General features: G+C 34.1%; 5 protein-coding genes and 1 non-coding gene across 9 annotated transcripts; 3 read left to right on the forward strand and 3 right to left on the reverse strand.

Annotated features, from left to right (window-relative positions):
* The first annotated feature begins 413 nt into the window (after positions 1-413).
* LOC123913869 (PAP-specific phosphatase HAL2-like) lies at positions 414-3,119 on the forward strand. The gene is made up of 3 exons (XM_045964764.1): positions 414-1,026; positions 1,222-1,891; positions 2,617-3,119. Exons 1-3 carry the CDS (start codon positions 681-683, stop codon positions 2,918-2,920), a joined length of 1,320 nt encoding a protein of 439 aa, XP_045820720.1. The 5' UTR covers positions 414-680; the 3' UTR covers positions 2,921-3,119.
* Positions 3,120-3,572: 453 nt separating this feature from the next.
* Positions 3,573-4,578, forward strand: LOC123913871 (glycine-rich cell wall structural protein 2-like). The gene has a single exon (XM_045964768.1). The coding sequence runs from the start codon at positions 3,882-3,884 to the stop codon at positions 4,359-4,361; it is 480 nt and encodes a 159-aa protein (XP_045820724.1). The 5' UTR covers positions 3,573-3,881; the 3' UTR covers positions 4,362-4,578.
* Positions 4,579-5,088: 510 nt separating this feature from the next.
* LOC123913870 (secretory carrier-associated membrane protein-like) lies at positions 5,089-10,119 on the reverse strand. Of its 2 annotated transcripts, XM_045964765.1 has the most exons (14): positions 9,913-10,033; positions 9,707-9,768; positions 8,459-8,524; positions 8,211-8,333; positions 8,054-8,116; positions 7,736-7,769; positions 7,375-7,497; positions 6,497-6,559; positions 6,293-6,386; positions 6,107-6,152; positions 5,951-6,018; positions 5,776-5,824; positions 5,561-5,626; positions 5,089-5,455 (listed from the first exon to the last, which is right to left on the reverse strand). In XM_045964765.1, exons 2-14 carry the CDS (start codon positions 9,761-9,763, stop codon positions 5,369-5,371), a joined length of 939 nt encoding a protein of 312 aa, XP_045820721.1. In that variant the 5' UTR covers positions 9,764-9,768; positions 9,913-10,033; the 3' UTR covers positions 5,089-5,368. The 2 variants fall into 2 exon arrangements, with proteins under 2 accessions (XP_045820721.1, XP_045820722.1); XM_045964766.1 differs by having other exon boundaries at positions 9,707-10,119.
* Positions 10,120-11,733: 1,614 nt separating this feature from the next.
* LOC123915712 lies at positions 11,734-17,223 on the reverse strand. 2 transcript variants are annotated; one of them, XM_045966921.1, is made up of 15 exons: positions 17,085-17,223; positions 15,426-15,527; positions 15,206-15,313; positions 15,059-15,094; positions 14,731-14,841; positions 14,485-14,568; positions 14,295-14,413; positions 14,037-14,138; positions 13,617-13,733; positions 13,464-13,529; positions 13,205-13,271; positions 12,955-13,008; positions 12,693-12,788; positions 12,157-12,195; positions 11,734-12,053 (listed from the first exon to the last, which is right to left on the reverse strand). In XM_045966921.1, exons 2-15 carry the CDS (start codon positions 15,426-15,428, stop codon positions 11,898-11,900), a joined length of 1,158 nt encoding a protein of 385 aa, XP_045822877.1. In that variant the 5' UTR covers positions 15,429-15,527; positions 17,085-17,223; the 3' UTR covers positions 11,734-11,897. The 2 variants fall into 2 exon arrangements, with proteins under 2 accessions (XP_045822877.1, XP_045822878.1); XM_045966922.1 differs by lacking the exon at positions 17,085-17,223 and adding an exon at positions 16,373-16,690.
* On the forward strand, positions 12,389-12,462 carry TRNAI-UAU. Its single transcript has one exon. It is a non-coding gene; the product is annotated as a tRNA-Ile (tRNA).
* Positions 17,224-17,730: 507 nt separating the features above from the next.
* LOC123915711 (protein POLLEN DEFECTIVE IN GUIDANCE 1-like) lies at positions 17,731-24,761 on the reverse strand. 2 transcript variants are annotated; one of them, XR_006811956.1, is made up of 12 exons: positions 24,465-24,761; positions 22,180-22,319; positions 21,792-21,895; positions 21,176-21,264; positions 20,981-21,054; positions 20,111-20,261; positions 19,862-20,029; positions 19,301-19,398; positions 19,059-19,181; positions 18,825-18,893; positions 18,225-18,523; positions 17,731-18,009 (listed from the first exon to the last, which is right to left on the reverse strand). XR_006811956.1 is itself a non-coding variant. In XM_045966920.1 (11 exons), the coding sequence occupies exons 1-11, from the start codon at positions 24,616-24,618 to the stop codon at positions 18,317-18,319; spliced, it is 1,377 nt and encodes a 458-aa protein (XP_045822876.1). In that variant the 5' UTR covers positions 24,619-24,761; the 3' UTR covers positions 18,016-18,316. The 2 variants fall into 2 exon arrangements, 1 of the variants encoding a protein (XP_045822876.1); XM_045966920.1 differs by lacking the exon at positions 17,731-18,009 and having other exon boundaries at positions 18,016-18,523.
* Positions 24,762-25,892: the final 1,131 nt, after the last annotated feature.

Below are 25,892 nucleotides of genomic sequence, written 5' to 3' on the forward strand. Positions count from 1 at the left end.
GAGCTTGAGCTTGTGAAGGCACTGTGAGAATTTGAATCAATGACCTTGCGCACAAAAACATTATAGTCTACTATTAATCTATTGATATTCATCTAATATTTCATGAACATTGATAATATATAGTTATTATTATAGGGTCTCAAAATTTTGAGGTCAGATGTCGTCGCTCACCTGACACATGGGTGTGGGTCGGGCTTGCATAAAGTCCAGTTGTGACCTTGTACAAATTTCTCCACTCATTAATAAATATTTGCTCATAAACAAAATGGTCGTTTGTAAAACCACTAAATTTGGTCTAGTGTTGAGGGGTTTTGATAGTATGCATGAGGTTCTAAGTTCAGTCATCATTGGCTCCATTGTAAACAAAAAAAAATGTTGTTTATAAACATAAATATCGACTAAAGGTGGAACTTGAACGATGGCCAGAAGTGATGAAGCATACTGGTGTGGAATACAACAACTAATTAGTAACCAAATTTCAGTATTTTTGTCATTACTCTCTTGTATATACTGATGAGAATGACATGAAGTGAAAATGGAATTTTTGCTAGGAAACTATGTCCTATAAATAATGATACTCTCATAGGCATATCATTGTCATTCTTGTAATTGATATTCCCATCCCAATTTTCTATTCCCTCTTTCTTATAACAAAATCAATAACTTGTTGTGTACTCTACATGTCTTTATACTGTTCCATCTTAGGTGCAAACATATCACATATATTGAGACATAGAAAGAGAATTAACTTCTTAAAAGCAAAAACAAGTTCATGCTTCTTATCCTTCCATTATAAGAAACTCTCATTCTCAAGTCATATTGGCTTTGTGTCGAAATTCGAACAAAATTATTCTTCTCCCTTGATGGAGGAGGACAAAAAAATGGCTAGTCTTATCTCACAGTCAGAAGAATTTTCCAAAGAATTGGATGTTGCTGTCAGAGCAGTGCAGATTGCTTGTTCTCTACGTAACAAAGTGCAAACAAATTTGATTTCGAAGGATTGTAATTCTTCAGTCACAGTTGCAGGTGAATTTCCCAAATTGTAAAAATTTGTTGATTCTTGTTTGTTTGTTATTTTTGTCGTAATAAGATACTCCGTTTATGTTAGTTTTCAGAGTTTGAATCCTAGACATCTTGGTTAAAATTTCTTCGGTGTCCGTTAACTTACCAATCAAGCTTCCTACTTGATTATATTACAGTGTCAATATACTATTTATGTAGGTTGGAGTGTTAAAGCAATCATCGGTTGGATACTGTGCGAATGTTTAGGGGGTGAAAATATCTCTATTCTAACTGAAGAGGATGTTGTTCAGACTCTCTCCAAACCTAATGCAACTGAACTGCTAGAAACTGTGGTAAAAATTGTGAATGAATGTCTAGCGGAAGCACCTAGATTTGGATTTGAAGCACCAAAATCAGCTCTTGAAACTTCAGAGGTACTTGAAATCATTCGTCCCTGCAACTCAATTGAGGGTCCTTCTGGAAGATTTTGGACATTAGGGTTTGTAAGTGGTGATCAATATGCTGTAGCTTTATCACTCATAGAGGATAGAGAAGTGGTGGTTGGTGTTCTTGGGTGTCCTAACTATCCTATGAGAAAGGATTGGCTTAGTTATCAGCAAAGCTATCATAGGATTGTATCCAAGTTGATTCCTCCAACATCTGAAACATGGAATGAAGGTTGTGTAATATATGCTAAAAAGGGTAGTGGCAAAGCTTGGATTCAACCAGTGATCCATGTCAATAAGAAGTTTGTGTGGCCAAATCATGCAAAACAAGTTTCTGTGTCTTCTATTGATAACCTAGGATTGGCTACTTTCTGTCAATCAGTTGAGAAGGCTAATTCAAGCCACTCTTTTACTGATGGACTGGCTCATAGTGTTGGTCTCAGGTGCATTTCTATTTCATTCTCTTTTGATATTTGTTATCTTTCATGTCTTTGGATATTTTACCTTGCAGGATTCTAGGTTTCTAGACATTCCAACATGGATTATTCTTGTGACTTTTCCCTTCTATTTGTTTTCAGTTGGTAAAGCTTTAAATTGCAGTCGCAGTTAAAGCTTGATACTGCTGAAAATTATTATGGATATTATTATGGATTGTTGTGGATTATTCCAACATGGATATTATTATGGATTATTGTTGTGTCTTGATCCTTGATACTGCTGAGAATTGCAGTAAAATACAGTCTCACTTGTGGTCGTAGTGACATAAAAACCCTTGAAGTTACGGCTCATATTGTGACCGCCAACCTTTATCAATTAGTGTAATATGCCGGCAAATTATACAGTCGACCACTTTGATAGATGGTCCACTGTAGCCCTGAAAATCGTTTGAAACTCCAATGACAACAAATGTTATCTTCTGGAAGTAGAAGCTCACGGTCGTCCACGTTCTCACAGTTGAGACGTTGATTTGATTGGTGTTAGTTTGACAAAAAAAAGGGGGAAATGAATATGTATATCTAAAAACTCAACTCATATTTATGTATATCATCTTCTCAGTCGTAAGGATGAGGATGACCATGAACTTCTATAACTTTATTTTTGAAGTAAAGGTTCTATAATTTTATACTAGTTTATAAGAAAGCTCATATTCATCATTTGTTGTATGCAGCAATAAGCCCTTAAGAGTTTACAGCATGATGAAATATGCTGCAATAGCTTGTGGGAATGCTGAGGTATTTATGAAGTTTGCAAGGACTGGTTACAAGGAGAAAATATGGGATCATGCTGCTGGTGTTATCATCATACAAGAGGCAGGAGGCACAGTAACAGATGTTAGGGGGAGTTCCTTAGACTTCTCTAAAGGTTCATATTTAGAAGGGATTGATCGTGGTATAGTTGCTTGTGCTGGAGCCACATTACATGAAAAGGTCATAGATGCTGTTGATGCTAGTTGGGCCTCTTCTTGCCTTTGATTTCAGACTTGTGTTTTATAATAACTACATGTGTGTGTAATGTAAACATATTGTTGTGTGATCTTGTGAATTATATTTGATGTTTTACTTCACAGCTATCATACAAATCACCCTGCTTTAACTATTTGTACTAGTAGCTTGCTATAGCATGTAATGAAATGGTTTGAAATATATGGATTAGAACTTTGTTTTTGAAAAATTGAATCCATAAAACTCAACAACACTCAAACCTCTCTCCGTAGAGAAAAATTCTCCGCCTTCAGGCCCTGAAAAGTAACAGTCCCCACTTACGGTACCTAAGTGAAATATACTCTGGAGGATTCCAAACTATTGTTAAAAATATTTTGCATCTCAATCGTCTGATCTCAAATCAATGGTCGAGATCGTTTATAGCATATTCTATTATTGTATATGAGTCATCTGATCTAAATTAACGACCGAGATAGTTTACAACTCTAAATTGTGTAAAATAACTAACACAGACAATCCAGGTCCCCCTTCTTTACTACAGCTCAGTGATCATTTATTGTGAATACCTACCCATCATGTCCTACAATGGTTGGATCCAAAACCATGAGACTGCATTGAAACGTGCCAACTTTACCTTTCTGGGATATAAATTAGTCACATACTTATCCTTAATCCTTAATCAAAACACCACTTCACATTTCATGCCTAACTAATAGCATAGTCCAAGGGAAATGAAAATTGAACAAGTAACCAACTAGGTTTACTATAACACTGCTTTATAGTACGTGGTTGTGATGAATTAAGTCAAGGAGTATCATAATTGCAGCCAACTAACCAAAAGGATCATAAATTCACCATCTGTACTCCATCCACATGCTTTTTTCATTCCACTAACACAATGAATTAAATATTCCTCCCCACTATCTATCTATCTATCTCTATACCTTAAATATTCCTCTAAGCAAACACATACACTCTCTTCTACCATTTCATGTACACAACAAACAAAGCAAAAATGAAACAGATAAGCATCCTTACTTTTCTCACCATCTTGCTAACAGTTACTACCTCTGTGTCCTCTAGCAGATCCACATCATCAACCAAATCTTCACCATCTGCTGACAACAAAAACAATGATGGTGGCGGCGTTGGCGGCGGCAATGACTATGGTGGCTCTTTTGGATTTGGACCAGGAGGAGGTTTTAGCATACCAGGTTTTGATAACAACATAGGAGGATTTGGGGGAGGCTATGGAGGTGGATTTGGTGGTCCAAATGGAGGGCACTCTACAAATGGTGTAATTAGGCCAACTGTTGTCTGCAAAGATAGAGGACCATGTTTCCAGAAGAAAGTTACCTGTCCAGCAAGGTGTTTTACTTCCTACAGCCGCTCCGGCAAGGGCTATGGTGGTGGCGGTGGAGGTGGTGGTTGCACTGTTGATTGCAAAAAGAAATGCACTGCTTATTGTTGAGGGAAGGAAGCCCCTATATATTGTGTGTTTGAGTTTAACTTGTGATCAACTCCAATACCCTTTTATTAGATAAATAAAAATATAATACTGCTTCTATATGGGTTGATCTGAGTTGGAACTTGCTTTTTATTATATATATGGTTTTTGTAATGTCTATTATATAGTTATATTATATAGTATATTAAATTATGGGACATTCCTGAGGAGATTCTGATTCTGGACTGGACTGTTCTTTTTCTCTCTAATATTATTATGTGAAAAAGTTATTATTAGTATATCTTGAGTTGTATTTTGGCAGAGGGAGGTTTAGTTTGCACTACTTTGGCCATCTTCCTTTGATTTATTGGTATATCATCAAACTATAGCAGATTAATTAGTCTTTATTTACTTAACTACTCAACTACAATAATTTCATTATCTTGAAGTGTCTTTTTCATTCAACCCTAACTGGAGTTTTTTTTTTTCTTTCTGTTTTACATTTCTTAATCTCAATTAAAGAATATTTATCTAAGAATAGTTTTAAGGGTTTTATGTCATACTAGTGTATTACTTGTTGGCGATTACTCTTCTCCCTCGGTGTTGCTCACAGGTAAAATACACTACCGGAAGATATTTTCGTGGAATTAAAGAAATAGATGTTAATCAATATGAGTTCTTGAGACTCTAGGACAAAAAGAGACCTGAAATATGTCTAACAAGACTAGGAATCAAACCTGTTAGAGAAACATGAGAAAAAACACCACCACTAGTATGATATCTAGAGAATGATATGAGTTTCACTATTGCACTTTTCTACCAGCCACTGTTATGTCTAAGCTCTGCTTATAATGTACACTAACAAACCACATAAATAGGTAACATGTTGAAGAGAAAAACAAATTAACAAAAATTGTACACAAAAATCACGCGCACTATAATATTTTCTTCACAGTATTTGTGGCTAGTAATATACAATATTCATCGATAAAAAGATAATCATCCATACTGTCTTTCTCCACAATGACATGTCAGAATGCAGATCTCACTGCTCCTCTTGCAGCCTCTCGTTTCATCTCAGCAAACTTGCCACTGCCGCGGAAGTACATGTATACTTGCTGTATTCCAACCAAAGAAAATATGAGCAACTATTTGTTGTAATAAAATCATGGCTTTCAAATGCTGCTTAAAATAATTGGAAACTTAGAAAAATATAACCTAACCTGAATAACCCAAATGCTTATCAATGTTTCGAGGCAGAAGAATCCAAATCCAATGAAGTAGAAAATCTACAAGCAAATGCAGAAAAATAAACAAATCAGAAGTTTACTTTGGTCACATTTGCAATATTTGGAATAAGATCGTGTATTAACAGACGTGCAAACAAATATCAAAGTACTAATTAGTGTAGTATGTCTAAAATTGCTCTTATTCTTACCCCAATCAAAGTATGGCCGTCTATCACATCTATGGCAGATAGAATGCCCCTGCATCAGTGTGAATAAACAGTGCCAACATTAGATTATAAAATGATAATAACTTAAGTAACTTGAAGAGATGAACCAAAATAAAGTCGAAAAAACAAATTGAGTGCATATAGTAAGTTGGCGTACGTCAGGGATTTTCCTTTGAAAACTATAGGAGGAGCAACAGCAGCTAAGATGCAGAATCCTATGTGAAGCTGTAAGCAGAAGAAGAAACAAAGATGATTAGATTTCTTCAGTTTTCAAAGCATAACTTGTGCATATTAAGAAGTATAAATAATGTACCAGATAAAGCATGAAAAACCATCCAAATTTCAAAGCACTTTCCGTCCTGCAATGAAAAAGGAGCATATTTAGAATCAAGAATACGGCTTAAGTTACATAAACTAAATCCAAACTTGTTGCAGTTGCATAACTTATTAGAAAGAAAAAAAAAAGAACAACATGCAGGTAAGCATTGATTTCTTTTACCTAAAAGCACGATATAATGGACGATACCATAGAACATATGCTCCAGGTACCCCTGATATGAAGTAGATAATAGCCAGAAACCAAATTTTTACACCTACATCAAACAAAGCCATGTTCCACATGCAAGGGATTTGGAAATGTCAGATTTGTAATTCGATCTGTTAAATAACTGAATAAAACCTTCTTCTATATTTTTAAATTCACCTTCTCCCTTAATCCAAGCTGCAGTAACAGCTATGACATTCCACAAAAGGCAGACCACTAGTCCTGCATAATATAACTTTTAATCAAGACCATGATATAACACGGCGCACACGATACTTTACTACAATAAATATATTTTATTGTGACCATAATAATTAATTTAAAAAGTGGTACTGCACTGAGAACAAATAAATAGATAATGGCATTAACAAGGCCATTATAGTGTAAGATGTTAGTTTTATTCATCGACGCCAATTAAAGAAAATTTAAATAAAGAAGAATCCTTCCTTTTTTATTATATTTTCACAAAAAGTATAAATCAGAAGGCAGCAAGGTAATAACAACAATCATCTACAGAGAACACACAAGGGATCCTTGAAATACAATCCACCATAGAAGTAAAACAAAGATAAAATAATGAAAATGATAATGAATATGCATGCAACAGACTCAAGAACTTCCGGCTAAAAAACAATACTGTTAAGAGACCCACATCGGTTGAGAGATGGCCTGACTAAGTGTTTATAAACTAGAGGCAATCCTCACCTTACAAGCCGGTTTTGTAAGGATGAGTTAGGCCTAATACTCAATTCTAAGATGGTATCAGAGCCTCTCCACGATCCGCTGGGCCACCTGTTATCAGGTTTCTGCTATCGGGCCACCCACCGTTTATATCCACGCACCAAGCCCAATAGTGCTGGGCGTGAGGGGGTGTGTTGAGAGATGGCCTGACTAAGTGTTTATAAACTAGAGGCAATCCTCACCTTACAAGCCGGTTTTGTAAGGATGAGTTAGGCTTAATACTCAATTCTAAGAAATACAAATAATTGGAACCAAGATCAATCCCCCACCCCTCACAACAAAACAGGAATACGTACCTAACAGTGTGGTAAATGCAACATATTGCAACTTTTGAAGATGAACCGGAATTTCATTAGCAATGTCGTGATGGATAATTGGGAAAAATGGTGGCCAATTCTTGTCCTCAAGAACAATTCCAGCTGCAAAACAAAATGCAAATGCCTATTAGAAGAATTAAGCAGAACTAAATTAGTGCAAAATGTTCAAACTTCAAAGATTTATAAAGTTATGCAGTACTATTCAATTGAATGTTCACGAAAAAAAATGCCACCCCTAACAGTAATAGCAATGTAAACAATTGAATTTAAAAAGGGATAGATAGCCAAATAAACAACTGAATCATTCTCAACAAATATAAATACAAGAAATGCAATTTACCTCGTGCAGCAGCTTCTTCTTTCCGTCTAACTTCCTGCATTTGGATAAATAAATAAATAAATAAATAAATAAATAATGTGTGTGAATTTCCAGACATTTATAGTTACAGGGAAGTCGGTTGATAAACCCTTATGTTCTGTGTTAAATGGTGGAGAAATTGAAGACAGCTCAAACAGAAAGATGGATATGGAGGGGGATAAGAAATGAAAACAAAGGAGAACATCAAAGGGGCAAGTGTTCCAATCTCAGTAAATATCCACCGAGGGAACTCTCAACCCTAAAGTGAACAGAAAGACACCGAAAAATCCCACTGTATACCTGTTCCCTTCTTCTTATATCAGCCTCTCTGGATTGGAGTTCTTTCTCCCTCTTTTTCAAATCCTATAATGTTGAAATAGATAATAAGAAAAACCACGTTCAATTCTTCAAAGAAAAATAAAACTGAGGATTTCAACAATCTCAATGATATGCATACCGTTGATGTATCAAGAGGTATATCAACTGTTTCTCCAAAGCCATAATTATTATTATAACCAGCAGGCTCTGGCTTAAGAGGTGCAAGCCTTGAATTTGTGGCAGCTGGCACACTTCCAGGATTCTGACATTTTAAAAACAATATGATGATGTATAAGGTAAGTTGCAAATAATTTACAGCCTTTTTATCGGCATCTCACATGTACTATATATCTTACAAAAAAATGGCTGATTGATTAATAAACTCACTGTTGTGTAAAATGCACCACCACTGTAGTTTGATTGGCCTGATGTTTTTCCCCTTACAGCTGGTTCCTGTTAGTCCAAACCAAAATTAAGGAAAACATAGTCAATATGTCAGCAGGGAATAAGTTATCTCGAAATCCAAACAACTGAGTTCTAAAATCCTCAATCATAAAATCTAATCTCCTAACTTCAAATAGATCATATCTTCATACAACTATACAAAAGCTCATAATTTCCATCTCTTCATAGTGCATTAGCTTTGTTATAATTTGGACCAAGTGTAACTTAGGCCCTACAAAACCGACTTATAGTGAGAGATGCCTTCCATTTATATACACTTTAATGTGCACACACGTCTCACACCCAAGACTGAACATCTAGAGTGTGACTCAAGTGGTTCGATAGATGGTATTCCAACGATTCTTGGATGGGATCTAATACGATCTAAATTTGGGTTGGACTAAACTTCACCCCCACGAAACCGACTTGTAAGGTGAAAGATGTATGTGACATTACAATGCAAGTATGAGCAAAGTAAATAAAAGAGCAACTAAGGGCATTACGACATCATCATCATGAAATTGAAATAGAGGACCCAAAATCAAAATTTAGCGAAAATATGAAAACCAATTATAGTTACACACACCAATATGTATCCTCCATTAAAGAAGAAACTGTCTCTCACAATCGTTTCCAAATAAATCATCATGAATTTCTGTTTCAAGTTAACATTTGTTGTTACATGGCCTGTTATTTCAAATGTTTTCATGAAGAATGAATTTGAAAATTTCAAGAATCACCCCGTCCCGAACTGATCTATTCGTGCTAATTCAATAAAAATTACAAGACAATTCAAATCTAAAAAATACATCATCTGCATCTAGAAGCAAATCACAAGGATATGTGAAGGATGCATCATCCTAAAAGCCTGAACTAAATTCTAAAGGCAAGGCAAACACAAAACAACATTAAAACACACAAAATCCTACTTGAAGAAAAAAAAGATAACAACTAGAACCGCCTAAAAATAGAAACCTAAAAAACTGGTTTCCCCAACCACATCAATCATAGTATTAAACAAGTCAACCAAAAATCAACAAGTAAACAAAAATTCACAAACAATAATTTAACTAAAGTTGAATTCTCAAACACCCTTTTGAAGATCATGAAATCAAGATCAACGCAAAACACTTCATACCCAATTCAAAAAATCAAAACTTTAACAGAAAGAAGGTATGGAGAAGAACTTACAGAGAAGGGGTTAACTTCTTCTTCATCAAAAGGGTTACTTTCATAGCGACCAGCCATGAGATCTGTGACGGTGGTTTAGCAGAAAGTAAAGTCAAATCAAATGGGTCACCAAAAATAATGAATTTTGAAGAATTGAGATTTGAAAGTTTGAAACTTGTAAAAGAAACAAGAAGGGAAAGGAAAGGTTGCAAATAAACGTGATTTACAGCTACAAAAGAAATTGTCTTTGGTCAGAATAAAACACAACACATAAACAGAAACAGAGAGAAGACTCTGTTATTCAGACAAAAATATAAATTGGGAGATTTTTAAAAATAAAAAATGTTAAGGATATGAAGAAAAAACATTGACTTAAATTTTATTAGTTTTTTTTTAAAAATTCGTTTTATCTTTAATTATATTATCTTTTATCTACTCAAATAATTAAATTTAATTATAATTTTAAACTTGAATGAAATCTCTTATGGATTAGGTCAAGACCCAATCTACTAAAGTGATGTAGCCTAACTTTGTAAATAGATTCATATTTAACTACATATACTCTATCGTGTTAAGCACACATGACCAAATTTCGTGATTGAATCACGGTCGGTTTTCTAATAGCAATCAGACGGTGATCGTAATTCATGTGTTAGATTATTCGCAATCAAAATTTATTTTGGACCTTGAGCTCTGACGACGACATGTAAAAAGGACTCTCACTGATGAAAGGTACTTTTTTTATATATAGAGAGGGTAATGTTAAATATATATTGTAATTTATTGGTATTTTATTACTATTTTTTCTTTGGCACAATGGAGTATATTTCTAAATTTAAAAAATACTCCTAGTAATTAATGGTTGATATTATGGTTCATATAGGTAATGATGAAACTAAAAGTCAATTTGCATTTTTTTATTTGACCAAAAAAATTACACTTTTTGACAAAAAAAAAAACCTTAATGAAATGTTCTTTTGAAATCTTACCCAGGATTCAAAAATCAAAATAATGGGTTATCAATTTCACTTTTGTCCAAATGTTTAAAGCCATAATTTCAAATTTGTGTGCTGTCAGATCTTAAACTTTTATTCAAAATGATTTGTCTTTGTCTACATGGGATGGTATATTAGTAAAATTGTATGGTAATGCTTCTTGATGCTTTCAGAGATAAAATGAGAAAGTTAGATTAATAACTGATAACAAATGTTTTTGGGGTACAATGACAAACAATTTCATTAGGCACTTTGTGGTATTGCACAACTTAATGAACTTATACAAAAATGATTTTGTGATAATCTTGAGATTAAATTTATCTTCCTAAACACCAAGGATAAAGCAAGTAAACAGAAAAACTGTAGGTAGTAGTAGTTTATTGTCTTAGAGAGAGGTAAATGAGACATTTGCACGTTCTCTATCTCTGTTGAATAATTCACCAACTTATCTTTCAAGGCATTTTATATTAATGTCCTTCTATGTGATATAATGTATGCCCCTCATCCAATCGTTAGTTGGTTCAATGGTGTTTGACGTTAAACTTTGTAGGGAAAATCACGGTTCGATCCCCTGCAACTGCGATCAGGAGGGGCTAGAACCACTTGATGCAAGAACTAACCCCCGAACCAGGTTTAAACCGGACCTGTGGTGAAACTTGAAAGCCACAAAAAAAAATGCCCCAGAAAAATATATCATTTACCATGAAATTACCCATGCCGTATTCAAAATAAGAAGCAACTATTAGAAGATAAAATAATAAATAAATAAATAAATAAATAATAGAACAATTCTATGAAGATTGAGAGAGTCAACAATATCATATGATAAAATGTCAACTTAATATACATGTATCCCACATACAAGAAATCATACATAGTTCAGTAAATAAACATAGAATATGAAAACCAAAAGCACTATTTTATTCCTTATAGCATTTGATGGTCATTGTAGTGTACTAACCCCTACATATATGACAACTATATCAAAAAATAGAAAAGACCGGAGAGGACTCGTATAACGGAAAAAAGACGATAAACAAAACCTCGGTCGTATGAAAGAACAAAAGAATATTAAGAAATATGAATTCTTCCAAAATTGAATGAATTGAGAATCCACTCAGTTACAAAAACTAATTTTGCCTATAACTTTATATAAGACCAAGGAATATGAATGAAGCTAAGCTAACATATCAAACCAGGATAGTTTGAAAGAATTGCTAAGAAATCAGCCGGCGGCTGCGGCTACGGCTGCGCCTTCGTCGTATGCGTCTTTTATCACTCATAAATGGCTTGACCCAATTTGTGTCCTCAGCAATCGCTTGATTCCACCGCTCTTTGAATATTTCAAATTCCCATGTTGACTGCCTTCTTATCTGCTCACAAGCATGTGTTACAATTTTAGACAAGGTCGTATGTTTGCAAGCTACTTTACGATCAACGTAAAATTTGGTTTTGAATGTACTTCAGAAGTCTCACCTCGGTTCTCTGATCAAAGACTGGTGAGCGGCGACGTCTCTAATTAGGAACCAAAATAAAAAAGAAGACGAATGTAAGATTAATTGCTTAGTTAACAAAATAAGATTATAAGGAATAAAATAACTCTTGTAAATGGCATTGAACATTGCAAAGGTAATAAATTTCACAAGACCGATTAATATAGGGGCAACATAAATAATATATATGTACCTAACAATCATACCTTCAAAGAGGTCCCGTAGCTCAGTTGGTTAGAGCGTTGGTCTTATGAGCCGAAGGTCGCGGGTTCGAGCCCCGCCGGGACCACTTATTTTGCATTAATTTTCTTTTCTTTTTTAAAACAAAATCATAGTTCCTATGGGTTGCCTTTTTTGCCAAGAAACATCAAAGGAGTAGAATACAGGGTATTTTGTAAGCATTGAACATATATATTCATGTTTTGGGGAGCAAATAGCCGAAGACGTAGTATTAAAGCAAGAAAGCAAATAGATACAAAATCAATTCAAATATTTGGAGAGACAAGGAGGTAAAAATACTTTTTTTGTATCATGATGGCTACCACCAAGAGTTTGTATTGCCTTGTGAACAACAAATTCACGATCAACAACACCCACATTTTGACTGCGTTCTCCCTGAAAATGACATTGATTTCAATACTAATGATACTTGAAATACAGTAAATGAAGCTTAAAGAAAAGGTGAAGTTATGATGATGAATTCACTAAATAGAAAACACGATGCACTTCAAGACCATCAAATGTTACGATCATGAGTTACCAGAAATTGTGTAATTCTCACCTGAGCACAGTATCCTAGTTTCATATCCATTCCCCATCCATGGACAAGGTCATTCTGAGAAAAACGAAAATGATAATGATGAGATTAAGTTATCAAAATTATAGATTATTTTGATCTATTAATAGTCCAAAAAAAAAGTTGAATATTAGAATTACAAAAGAGACAAGACCAAACTTCATAAGGAAATAAAGTGTTGTTTGTGAGTAAAACTTGAGAGTTTTTATGATTCTTAAGAGCCATGGAAAATTACCTGTATAAGATGCCAAGTACAGTACCATGCCGCTCGAGAGAAAACAGGAGCCATGCCTTCCACAAACCTGCCCAAGTTGTATTGAAGTTTCTAAGTCATTCATAACATGATTAAATATGAAAATAGAAGTATAATAAATCTACAAACTTAAAAATCCCATCCTAATGAAAGAAATATTTGGACGGTAAGATATTGAACATCGTCTTAAGAAAATATTAAAATACACAGCACAGCCGTGTTCAAAGAAAGTAATATATACCCGGTGCATGGTGGCCCATCACTTTCATCGGAACACCTAGTTCTACCTCTGCGTTCATACACTCGCCTGCAAGTAAGAAAACTCAAGTTTAGGTATGAAAAGTGACAAGCAACGATTAGTAAGTACAATTGTGTGTTCTAAAACAAAAGTTACCTATGCACTTTCTTGGTCCTAGCTCTGACTGTAATTCTATGATGTATCTCTGTCGAATTTGGATCAAGAGCTGGTTGAGATATCTCTAATCCTTCTTCCCTTACAATCTCAACATATCTGCAAAACAGATGCCAAATTAATTAAGTAACACACATGCACTGATGCATCCCTGCATACATGTATATATGAACCAACATTGTATTACAGGCAAGAGCTATAAACTATCAAGTGAACCACTGATTATATATGCAGACGACTAGACGAGGCTGGTTTTGATCTGTTTTAGTAAAACACAAGGGCTAAAATTAAAAATAAGATATTGTTTAAATTTAAAACGTCGATAAACTTCTAGAAGAAAAAAGCATAAAAAATGTCAAAACACTGCCAGAAGAGGAAGATCAACAAAAACATCAGTCATACCTTGACGGATTAAAATGTTCCACTCCTAAATCCTCATCCCAGAGAAAGATGTAATCATAAGTAGCAACTATATCTGGCTGTAGAAATCTTTTTGCAAACCACCTAGGAAAGAACTCGGGAATTAATATTTAAATTGAGAGCGATAATTCATATAAACACATGCATTCAAAAGTCTACTAACAGAGTTAAGGTCAGGTAGTGGAAGATTACTCAAATCATTTGTAACTAGAAGATTCATTTGACAAGTCTTATACTTACCACTTTGTTTGGTTTCTAGCAGCAATATGTATGGCCTTGCTACTCCAATCAAGATCCCACCATCCATCCACATTGGCATCGTAATGGAATAAAATAATTGTAAAATTTCCTGTGAGAAACTGAAATCAATGAAATTAGACTGAGTACTGTTTCAAATAATTGCCGTAACCTAACAAATTATCAAATATACCTTTTGCACCATAGCATCTACATTTTCCTTTTGTTTGATACCAACAGGAACTGCCAGCAAGTTACGATTCGAGTAAACAGTAACCTAAGAACAAATAATCACGACCAAGAAATCACTAATTAGCTTAGTTCACTAGAAGCGGATTTGGTAACTGCAGGCTTGTCCGATACATAGTACCAAACTCTTGCCACCGTCTGTCAGGTTCAATCTATAATGTAAAAGAACAATGCAAAGAAGCTCGCTGACCTTTGATCTTTTATCACCTCGCAACCATAAGGGCCTTAACTCAAAATCTGAAGTACTGTGTATTATACCTCGCGGCAAGCCTTTCAACTTTCCAGCTTGTGCAGAATATCGCTGCACGGTGGCATCAACAATACCAATGTGAATAAAGAATACACATCCAAGTTACGTCATCGAATTAATACAAGAATTGTAAAGTTGGTAGTGTATCATAAAAAGAACTTAATGCAGACATTTACCATAACTGGAATAGGTTTTGTCTTAAACACAACAAAGCTCAAATTTGGAAAGGAGAATACAAAAACAAGTTGGAAAATTCAAAGCAGCATACCTCTACCTCCTTCCAGATACTCAACTTTTTGTCTATCTGATCAATGCAGATGGTGAACAAAAAAGGAAGTTTGAAATTAGCAAATGAAGTGCAAGAATATAATCTCATTTAATGATGCATTATAGTATAAGTAACACTATCGCATACCTCTTCTTGGTTATATTGATACTTGAAAGTCCTATATAAAACGAACAACATTACTGTACATGCAACTGCCATAAAAGGCAGCCTTTTGATCTTCAAACTTGGTTTTCCCTGGTCAAAGAAAATTCACAATGAAAAACTCAAGTTACAAACAGAACACCACAACGAAAAACTTTTAGAAATATCGAAAGTAATGATGAGTTTGAACAAAAATAAAACAGACCATCAAACAAGACACTCTTTTTTGTCATTGGCCACTTCCATAATTTGATTGACTTCATAGAAAAATGAACGCTTTTATTCAGTCTTCATCACAAAATGCTTGCTGCAACATGAAGTGTCATAAAATATTTCATCTTATAAAACACACCTAAAGCAAGGTACTCATACACATGTCCCATTGTGACAAAAAAGAGATAATACATGTGAATTTAAGAAACAAGCTTAGAATATTAACAATGATGACAAAAAGTACATTATGTTGCTTAATCTACACTAATATCTAAAGTGTAAACTAGCCAAACCAAACCTTCAAAAAATAGCAACAAATTACACCAACCAAAGCAATTTCCTAAACAAGCATCAAATGACACTACATGAAAACATAGCTGCATGCAATATGGTACTTTACTAACACCAATAGTCACATGAAAAATAAAAATAGCAAGAGGGGAAAAAAATCCAGCTGAACAAGACATTAAACTATACATTAAAATTAAAATTCCAATCTTAGGAGCTAATTGCAATTGATATTGATATCAACATTAAAAGTAAAACAAATGATAAATAACATTAGCTGAAATAAAAATGAAATGCAATATTAAATTTTTCAATTTTCATCACTTTAAAGAACAGAGAGAATAAATATGAGCGTATCAATCAGATCAAGCCCTTGTAAAGTTTCAGTCTTACTACTCGTCATTGAGAATAAAGTTTCAATCTTTTTTAACAATAATAACAAATGAAAACATTATTTTCATGAGATGAAAAAACAAATGGAAAATTTTGAATGACATAGAGATCTTCCCCTGAATCGATGTTAGAAACCCAGTATAGAAAAAAGCGTAAAAGAGTGAGAAAAGGAAATCGGGTTGTAGAAAATGGCGAGAAATGAAAAGGGTAAGGATGAAAAAACGAAAAGAAAGAAACTTTGAAGATTTGAGGACATACCCAGATGCAAAAAGAATGAAGAGGAGAGAGAGAGAGAGAGAGAGAGAGAGAGAGAGAGAGAGAGAGAGAGAGAGAGAGAGAGAGAGAGAGAGAGAAGGTTTAAAGGAAAGGAAGAAATATGCATTGATGGTAAATAGCCATGAATATCTCTGTATTGTTTTGTTTGTTGTTAGCTTGGCAACGACCAGATTTACAGTGTTGTTGATGACACCTTACATGCGACACATTGCATTGCTTATGTAATGTATCGTATCATGCTATTCTTGTGGTTCTATTCATTCACATTGCTTACCCTTAATCATTTTTTTTTTTTAAGTTGCAATGAAAATTGATTTTTTGATATTTATTTTAAAGGAGGTGCGTCTAATTAAGGTTTTTTTTTTTCTAACGATCAAAAGAACAAGCCATATACAAATTTACATATGCAAATTTAAAAATTTGTTATAAGTTACTTGTGAGTACCACATACTAAATCCGATTATCTGGTTTGTTCTTATTGATTGATGGGTAAATACCTTCAAATTATGAAGGGATAAAGTAAGCATCTAATTATTATCATTTAATATAGACAGAAAAAAAAAATGATAAACAACTAGGTTTGGTCTAGTGGTCAAGATTTGGATAGTATGTTAAATATTATGAGTTCGACTTTCAGCTCCATTGTAAACAAAAAAAAAAATAGATAAAATGACAATAGTCGTTGAAAACTCACATATAAATAAATGAATGAGTAACCAACATAATGTGACACAAGTGGTAGATACTTGGTTCCCTTAACCATTTGGTCATAGGTTCGACCTCTGGTCGATGCGTACGGAAAAACATTATGTACTGGTTGCATCCACCACATATTCTTCTGTTCAATGCCAAAACAAAGATTATCAATTGTAAATGAGACCAAAATAACTTGCTATATATTCATGTATTGGGAGGTAAAATTAATGAAATAATGATTCCTTCAACAACTTTGATTCATTGAAACGATTAATAAATATTGCTGCAATATCAAAGTTGGCAAATATGTTAGAACAATGTTTTACCGATGTTGAGTGAGATAAAATAGTACAAAAGGGTGTGTAGATGAGTTAATGTTATCCCCATACCCCACCTTTGAATAGCTTACAAAGGCATTTCATGAAACCATACTTTGGAGTCATATGGATGAAATGGAGAGTGAGACTAGTGAGCGAATTAAGAGGAAGAAAAATGAAAAGAAAGGTTTGAACCGTGTTTGTGTGATGAATGAAAGAGGAGGTGTACATGTTTATATAATGAGTGAGTGAGTGAAGAATTAGAGATGACTTTTTGTACGTGTTACTAATAATTTGGCCGCAAAGACTCATATTCTATATTCTATGTTTTTATCTCAAGTGACATAAAAAAAGGACTAATTTAGAAAGCATGATCAGAGGGATAGTATTATGTGAAATGGATCTCATCATTGTACATAGATTATTCGCATGTGATTGACCTATAATTTGAAGATGAAAACGTGTGCTTATGTTTTTTTTACTAAAAAAAACGTGTGCTTATGTTGTCTACTTTGTCTATAAAATAAAAAATAAGTGTGCTTATGTTCCCCAATCTTTGTACTTGCCCCAATAGAGTCCACGCACTGAGTTAGAGAATGCTATCAGCTGAAATTGACAGAGATTTTATCATCATAAACAACACAACGTGCACATAATTAGTATACAACAATCAGAACTCTGATTCAAAACAAAAACAAAAAATCAGAGCTCAGGTTCCATCACCAAGTATTATAGCCATAATACAACACATAGATTATAAAGTTTCTGTATTTTCTTGGTGGTGGAAGCCTAAATGCATGCCATCAAGTTCAAAAACTTACTAGATGGACAAAGTTGTTTCCATATGTAATCTTCAGGCACAAGCAAAGGGATCCTTTAACTGTAGAGGGCATCAAATTAGTAGGTCCCTAAACTAATCTGCATGAAGATGATGATTCCTTCTTCGACAGCGATTAACATACCAAGTGGCATGTTTCTTTAGAACCAAGCCAATTAGAATCTTGAGGCTTGTGAGTAAAATGTAGGTTATTGCTGAAAATAGCATAATCCAAAAAAGCTTCCACGGAAGGGGACTGTAAGGAAGATTAGCAGCGTATACTGGAACCAGAACTCGAATAACCTTAAAACAAGAAAGAAAAAGGCATTAAATCAGCAGCCATAAACCAGGGGGAAAAACCAGGATCCTAAAGATAATAAATAAGGTATGTTTGGATGGAGGACCTTGAAGGGAAAGGGAAGGGAGGGTAAATTTCCCCCTTCTAAATAAATAATCATATTTGATAACTTTTCTTTTAAAATTAATGGAATAGCGTGAGTATTTTTATATGACCTTATGATCATTCCGTATTACATTAACCTTCATTTCCCTTTCCCACAATACCTGTCCTTCCAGACATGCCCTAAAATAATTTTAATCTCACCACACACGCTGGAGCAAGAGGGACAAACTTCAAATTTTTCTTTGTATCCTCGGTTTGCGTATGTAGAGTCTACAAAATAAAAACATCAAAGTTATGTATTTGAAAAGATGCATAAAAGAAAATAGATAAAATGTCGCAGAAAATTGATGGTCTTGATACAAAACAAACTGAAAAAATACAGAATTAGTTATTCTTAACACATAATAGAAGGATATGTCAAATGTCGACTGATACCTGTTTACATAAAGCTTCAAGGAACTCAGAGTATGCAATGGGAGTAATATTATTGAATTTGGCAATGAATGAATGCTTGATAACATCAATAGCCACTTCACATAGATAAACCGAAAGTGTATGCTGCACCACACAAAATAGCTCTAACCTAAGAAAAACTGAGCTAACAAAGGAAATTGATATGCACTTTGATAAATTTATGTAATAAATATTAGGTGCTATGAAGTTCCAAATAATCTTACAATGAGAAAGCTTTGAAACCAGGGGCCTTCTGCCTCCATAATATTTTGAGCCAAAACGAATAAGATAAATGTTGAGATGTGGAATCTCTCTATAGAATCTGCTTGTCAGCAATAAGTGAAAGGGACAAACAGAAAATAATATAGATCAAATATAAAACTACACCATAAATAAGATTAAAAATGAAATGCAGAACAGGCACTTTATCAAATACATGAATTATTAGAAGCAACTGTATTATGTACCACAAGCGTAAGGTGAAGATCAATGTGAAGGTCATATATACTAGAATCAAGATGCAGTGAAAATAAAAATCAGTCAAGTTTTATGGTTCACAATATTTAAGCAACGTTACTATGTTATCATTATCGACAATTGAGACTTGGGAGATACTCAGATACATTGTAGACATTAGCTTCTGAGGACCCATTTAAATAGTATTCTAAGTTCTAACAAATGGGCAATGAAACATGGCATTAAGACCCTTTTTCATGTTTGAAATGAGTCCTAAATACTCTAATAACAACGAAAGAGAAACAAATGTTGTTGGAAAGATAACTCACCAAAGTACACCATACTATGAACATTATCCTTTTTGTATCCCTTAAACACGTAGCTTTTGATCTCAGAAAAATTATTTGACACCAGTAAAGCTGGCAGTGCATTGTAGTGAGCAACAATGCAGGCTGATAATGTGATTGCCTGAGCTAATAAGATAAAAGAATGAACAAGTATGACTAGTCAAGGAAATTAACCCAAAGTAACTACTACAGGTTAAAAAAAACTACCATCATCCTAAAGAAAAAGGATATTTATTGCAACAACAGCTAAAACTTGGTCAGAAATAAATCTCCAGAATCTCGTACTTTGCGTTTCAGGGGAACATCTTGCAAGTCCTTCTGCTGAATGAAATAACATTTGCAACACATCCCCGTTAAAACTTTGACATAATCTATCAAATATCTGCAAGAAGGTTCAAGAACGAGTAACAATGTAAGTTTCGATCCAGATCACTATGAGACTTGGCCAATCGACATAAGACAGATGACCAAAATAGAATCCTCGAACTCCTGAGCTTACAATTTGAGTAGTCTAGAAAAGAAACTTGTCAAATAGCTGTATACTACCTTTACAGATACCCATACGTACTACACCATTCATTCTGTTCGTTTTGTTACTTTTTCATTTTGAGTAGCTCCAAATCTCAGATCACATTAAAGTCAACACTATAGCTTGAGTAAGACTTACATGCTCTTTCAGCATAGATCAATTAGAGCTTCCAGCAAATTTTCACCACAATTTAGCGTTTCTTTTTATTGTAACTATGAAATAGAGTACGACTGTACATTTTTTTCCTAGGGGATGGGATAGGAGTACTGACAACGCATAAAAATAGAACGGGAGAAAACATATAGATATTAGTTTCCTAAAGTAACAAAAAATTTATCTCAAAGTTTCATGATTCACAGTGCAAAATTCCATTCTTCCATATTATGAAAATCACGCCGGTCACACTAAGTTATTGCTCTATATCTACGACCGGGAAATTTGGCGAGCAAATGCCACGTAAGAAATATAACATGGATGTCCGTCTTGATTTCCAATAAGGGGGTCCAAAACTTTGGTATGGAAGGGGACCAAATTAATCAGTAAAACTTGGATAAGGATTAATTTATGCTCACCTCTAAAACATTGTAGATCACATACAATTTAATGGTTGCTTGACCACGGATTATATGGTATATTAAGCTGATATCTAAAACACAAAAAATGAGGGATCGTGAGCATAACACAAATTTCAGTATAAGAATCAGAACCTGATCAATACCAAAAGGAAATATGTATGAAACAACTATGGAAGCAGAGTAGAGCTAAACCTATTTGCTGCAAAACAGTGATTCCACAAGCCACAATAATGAAACAGCCAAAATCAGACAACTCGATTGGAGACGGCCTCTTGAACTTCCTGCCATGAGCATTGATAATATTAAACTGAATCATGAATCATTACCAATTTTTTTGAAGCAGAACATGAGAATCAGTAGTAGAGTAAACAAATCAAAGCACATGAATTAGCAGACCGTATCATGAAGTGGGTGATAGATTCAACTTCTTTGGTGAACACAGAATCAGGGTGATCTAGTCTAATTAAAAATTAATAATTTAGGCCTGTATCATGTGGAATGTCTCATTAAACCAAGTTCATCATCTGAGTGACATGGGCCAATAAAAATCATCCTCTTCTATTTCCTTCATAAATTTAATACAATTTTCGAAAGTGAACGCATGTAAGATTGAACTAGATGATGACTGCTCAAGTGACAATTCTAAACTAAACAAATAAGACGATAAGTATATCATCTAAATCCTAATAGGTACATTGAATTGATATCAAAGTAACATAATAATATTGAAGAAAGCTTGGATTAGTCGGTCCTAAGGCCGGATACCAAGTTTTCAAAAAAAAAATAATATTGAAGAAAGATGGTAAACCTTGTTTTCAGAAGCTTCCAAGAGGTCATTACTACCCTTGTTGGAACCACAGTTAACAATGATAGAAATGAATAGAAGCAGACAAAGCAGCCAACATCTATAAGCTGCAAATGCATTCAGCATCTCAGATACTGAGACATAAAACATACAACGCCTAAACAGAAATACACAAACATAATTATGCAGTAACTATTTCACAGTAAGTGGAGAACTTTAGGTTACATCGTTCCCTCAAAACTTCTACATTTTATTTTTTTTCCTTCTGATCAATTGATGAGTTTGAAGGAAAACTTTAGCAACTAAACACTGGAGCATACCGATATACAACATGAAGAACTGCAAATACAGTTCCTTTTTATTATTTTTTACGAAGAAAAGGAGAATATACCAATTCACATCTCCATGGCAAGCGGAAGATAGTGTCATAAACTCGTTCTCTTCCCTTTTCATTCCCAAGAGTTGTTGTATTCCATAAAGAATTTCCATTGTACACTTTGTCCAAGAAGTATGTTACAGGTGATTGCTTCACTGAAAACATGTACAGTATAAATTCCTTAAGAGAATAAGACACAAAAAAAAGACAATAGGCTTCTTTAAATAATCAGAATTACAGACCATTACATGTTAAGGATTTCCTATGAGTAAAAGTCAGACCAATCACATCACATTATTTTGGGGGAAACTGGACAAACCTATTCAACTCTTGGGGTAAGAACAAGAAGAGATAAAATGGATAGAGAGAAAATAGAAAGAAGTGAAAATGGATGAGTTTTGTATCTTGTTTCAGCTATGGAGAGAAAATTTAAAAAAAAAAAAAAAAAAAGAAGAAAGGAATGTAAATTTTTCTCTCTTTTTGTTTGGTTATAGGGATGTCAACAGGGCGGAGCGAGAGTAGGGAGCAATGTAGTCAGGTTCTCGCACCGGATCTTAGGTTCTTACGATCCTACGAGCTCGTGAAGGCCAACGAGCTTAGAACCCATGTAGGTTCCTTTTTTGACCTGTCTGTAGTCAGGTTCTCGCACCGGGTCATAGGTTCTTACGATCTTAGAGGTTTTTTGACCTGAGCTCTAGACGGCGCCGTCGTGAACCTCGCCGGCGGTTAGTGTATGTTTGTTCTCACTCCTTTCTAACTTTCGTTCACTCCTCTCTCACTTTCAACCATCCCTTTCACTCAAACCTCTGTCCTCACCGAAACCTTCTGAACTCATCTCTTTCACTTTCAAGTTTCAACCCTCTGTTTTCATTTTGTTTTTTTTAACCTTGTTGTTGCTTCTTCTAACCCTCGGTTATGAACTTATGAACATTTAGAATGATGTCTAAGAAATATTAATTAATTAAGTTTATTTTGTTCATGTATTATATTTTTTTGTGTTTATGTATATATGTATGTATGTGAAGTTACAATTTTACCCTTGAGTAGGATCTTACGAATCGAGCTACGATCCCGATCTTACGATTCTCAACCAGCCTACCGATCCTACGTAGGATCTCGAACCTGACTACATTGGTAGGGAGTACTCGCCCTCACCTAGTCCCCAACATCCAAAGTTCCCCATCCTCATTCCCCCACCCCAGGGAGAATTCTCCACGGATCCCCATGGTCTTTGCAAAGACCCATCAACATAATTTTTTTAAAAAAAATTAAATTGGTAGTAAAATAATTTAAAATTTAATGATAATTCATAAAACAAATGAAAAATGTAAATGTCGTTTATTTTAGTGAATTGCTAGGGCACGGAGTCCCCCGCAGGGTGGGAGGTATGATCTCCATCCCCAAACCACCCACCCTTGGGAGGACTTCCTCCCTCATCCCCAAGGAGAAAAGTTCCCTACTCGCAGGGCTTCGAATAGGCAGTCCCAACGGGTTTCCCCACTTGCAGATACAAATTGACATCTTGTTTGGTTATATATGGTGTCATTTTTTTTTTATAAAACATTAGCGTGCATAAGCATCACATGATAACCATGACATCCCAACTATGTTGGCACCCCATAATCATCACCTATCATTTGCAGCACCCTAAAAAATTTATTAGGGTGTGGTTATATATGGTGTCATGAAAAGAAAGAAAATGAACTTATTTACCTTTGCTAAAATAAGAATCATCTTGTAAAAAATAGCTTATAGCAGATGAGCTTATAGCAAATAAGCTAGCCGATTGAATTTGAATTTGTAGTGTTTGGTAAAATTAGCGGTTGAACTAACTTATAAGTATGAAATGACATAAAAAAGATATGTTTAATTAATATTTAATTTTTTTCAAGTAAGATGGCAGGGATAAAATTGGAAGAAAAAATGATAAGTTATAAACTACTTGAAATAGCGTTTGAAAAATAAGCTATAAAGCTAGTAAAATAAGCTATAAGTTCTTTTTGAAAAACATTTACCAAACAGGTCTTTTATTAACATATGAACTTATAAGCTATAAGCTCAAAATCTGGGCTTACCAAACATATTGTTATGTCAACTTTTGTTTCTTTTCTCCTGATGTTTTTATCCTATAATCAATCAAAGACATAAATAGTAGTAGCTAGCTAGTACTATATCACCCCTAATACGAACTCTAGATTAATATATGAAGTAAAATAGTTTTCATTGATTAACATATAGAGTATATTTTTCAAGCTAAAGTTTGTGAAAAGAGAGAGCGCATGAGCATTGATTATACTTACAAGTTAATTCCTCCGTCAAGAGAGGCTTCAATTCTAACGGCTCTGCAGAACTACCTTCCTTTTCGCAACTATCATGAACGGCTGTAACGACCGAATCACCAAAACTGCCGTCAGTGTTGAAGCTTCTCTGTCTTAGCTGTTTAGAGCTAGACATCTTCTTGTAATGCACGTGACACGTCACTATTGAGCTCGTGGAAGTTAGCTGATTCCGACGGGGAATATTGAGATCGCGGCGGTGGTTTCTCTGAACTGCGGTGTTTCATTTACTTTTTCCAGTTTGAATAAAGTTGACGGTGTTGAGACACAGAAGAACAAAGTTTGCATATTTATTACTCTCTCAGTAAAACAATATATATCACTCTCGAAACAAATTTGTACCATAATATAAGTCGCTTTATATTACTGATGAAACATTTAATGTTATTTGTTTTATTATACTTTTAACTATTTATTACTCTCTTATTTCAATTCTTCAATTTATTTTTTCAATACCATAAATAAAGGACAATTTTGTAAATCAACTCAAAATTTCTCTTTCTCATACAACATTAATTATATTTCTTAATATGCGTAAAAACTACCTATATTGGTACAAAGAGAGTATTATTCATTCCTATTAAATGTGCAATGTCTAAGGAAAAGAAAAGAAAATAGTCTCAATCGATATACATCATTTTTTTATAATATTAATTATTTTTTTCAATTGTTTGCTAAAATCAAGATAAATTGATTCACTGGTCTTCAATCCTTTAAATAGATGGTCAAAGATTAAAGTTATTCTCTTTATTTTATTCAATAATTACAAAAAATTATTGTTTTAAGAATAGAAAAGTGAAGAATTGTGTTATGGTTTCGGCTTTGATTACTGTTTTATTAATGTGGATGGTGAAGGGATTGTAGTGTTTTGGCACAAGCATTATAATTGTTCAGATTATCAATTTTTATAATAATCATGTTCACGGGGGTAGTTTGCTGATTTAAGACGAGATATTTGGCGTCTTGCATGTTTTTACGGATTTTCGAGTGGTAGTAGAAGAAAATATTGTGGAATTATTTTTAAACAATTGTCTCAGGTCTTTAACTTATCGTGGTGTATAATTGGTGATTTTAATTATATCATTTCGTTTCGTCAAATGAATAAAATAGAAGAGTTGACAGACCAGATTGGTTGATAAGTGGCATCTAGGATGCTATTCTTGACGTTGTTTTGATTGATATGCGCATGGAAGGGTATTAATTTATGTGGTTTAAAAGTCTTGGCAGCGTTCGTGGCGTGGAGAAGAAACATGATGATGTAAAAAAATTCAAATAATGATATTAGCTAGAAGTTGTATTTTGATGTTTTTTTTAACGTAAAGTATCTACTCAATTTCATTCATAATAATATCACGAATACAAAGGAAAACATCAATGAAAATGTGGAAACTA

This window comes from Trifolium pratense, linkage group LG3 (assembly GCF_020283565.1).
Source record: "Trifolium pratense cultivar HEN17-A07 linkage group LG3, ARS_RC_1.1, whole genome shotgun sequence".
Classification (NCBI taxonomy): Eukaryota; Viridiplantae; Streptophyta; class Magnoliopsida; order Fabales; family Fabaceae; genus Trifolium; species Trifolium pratense.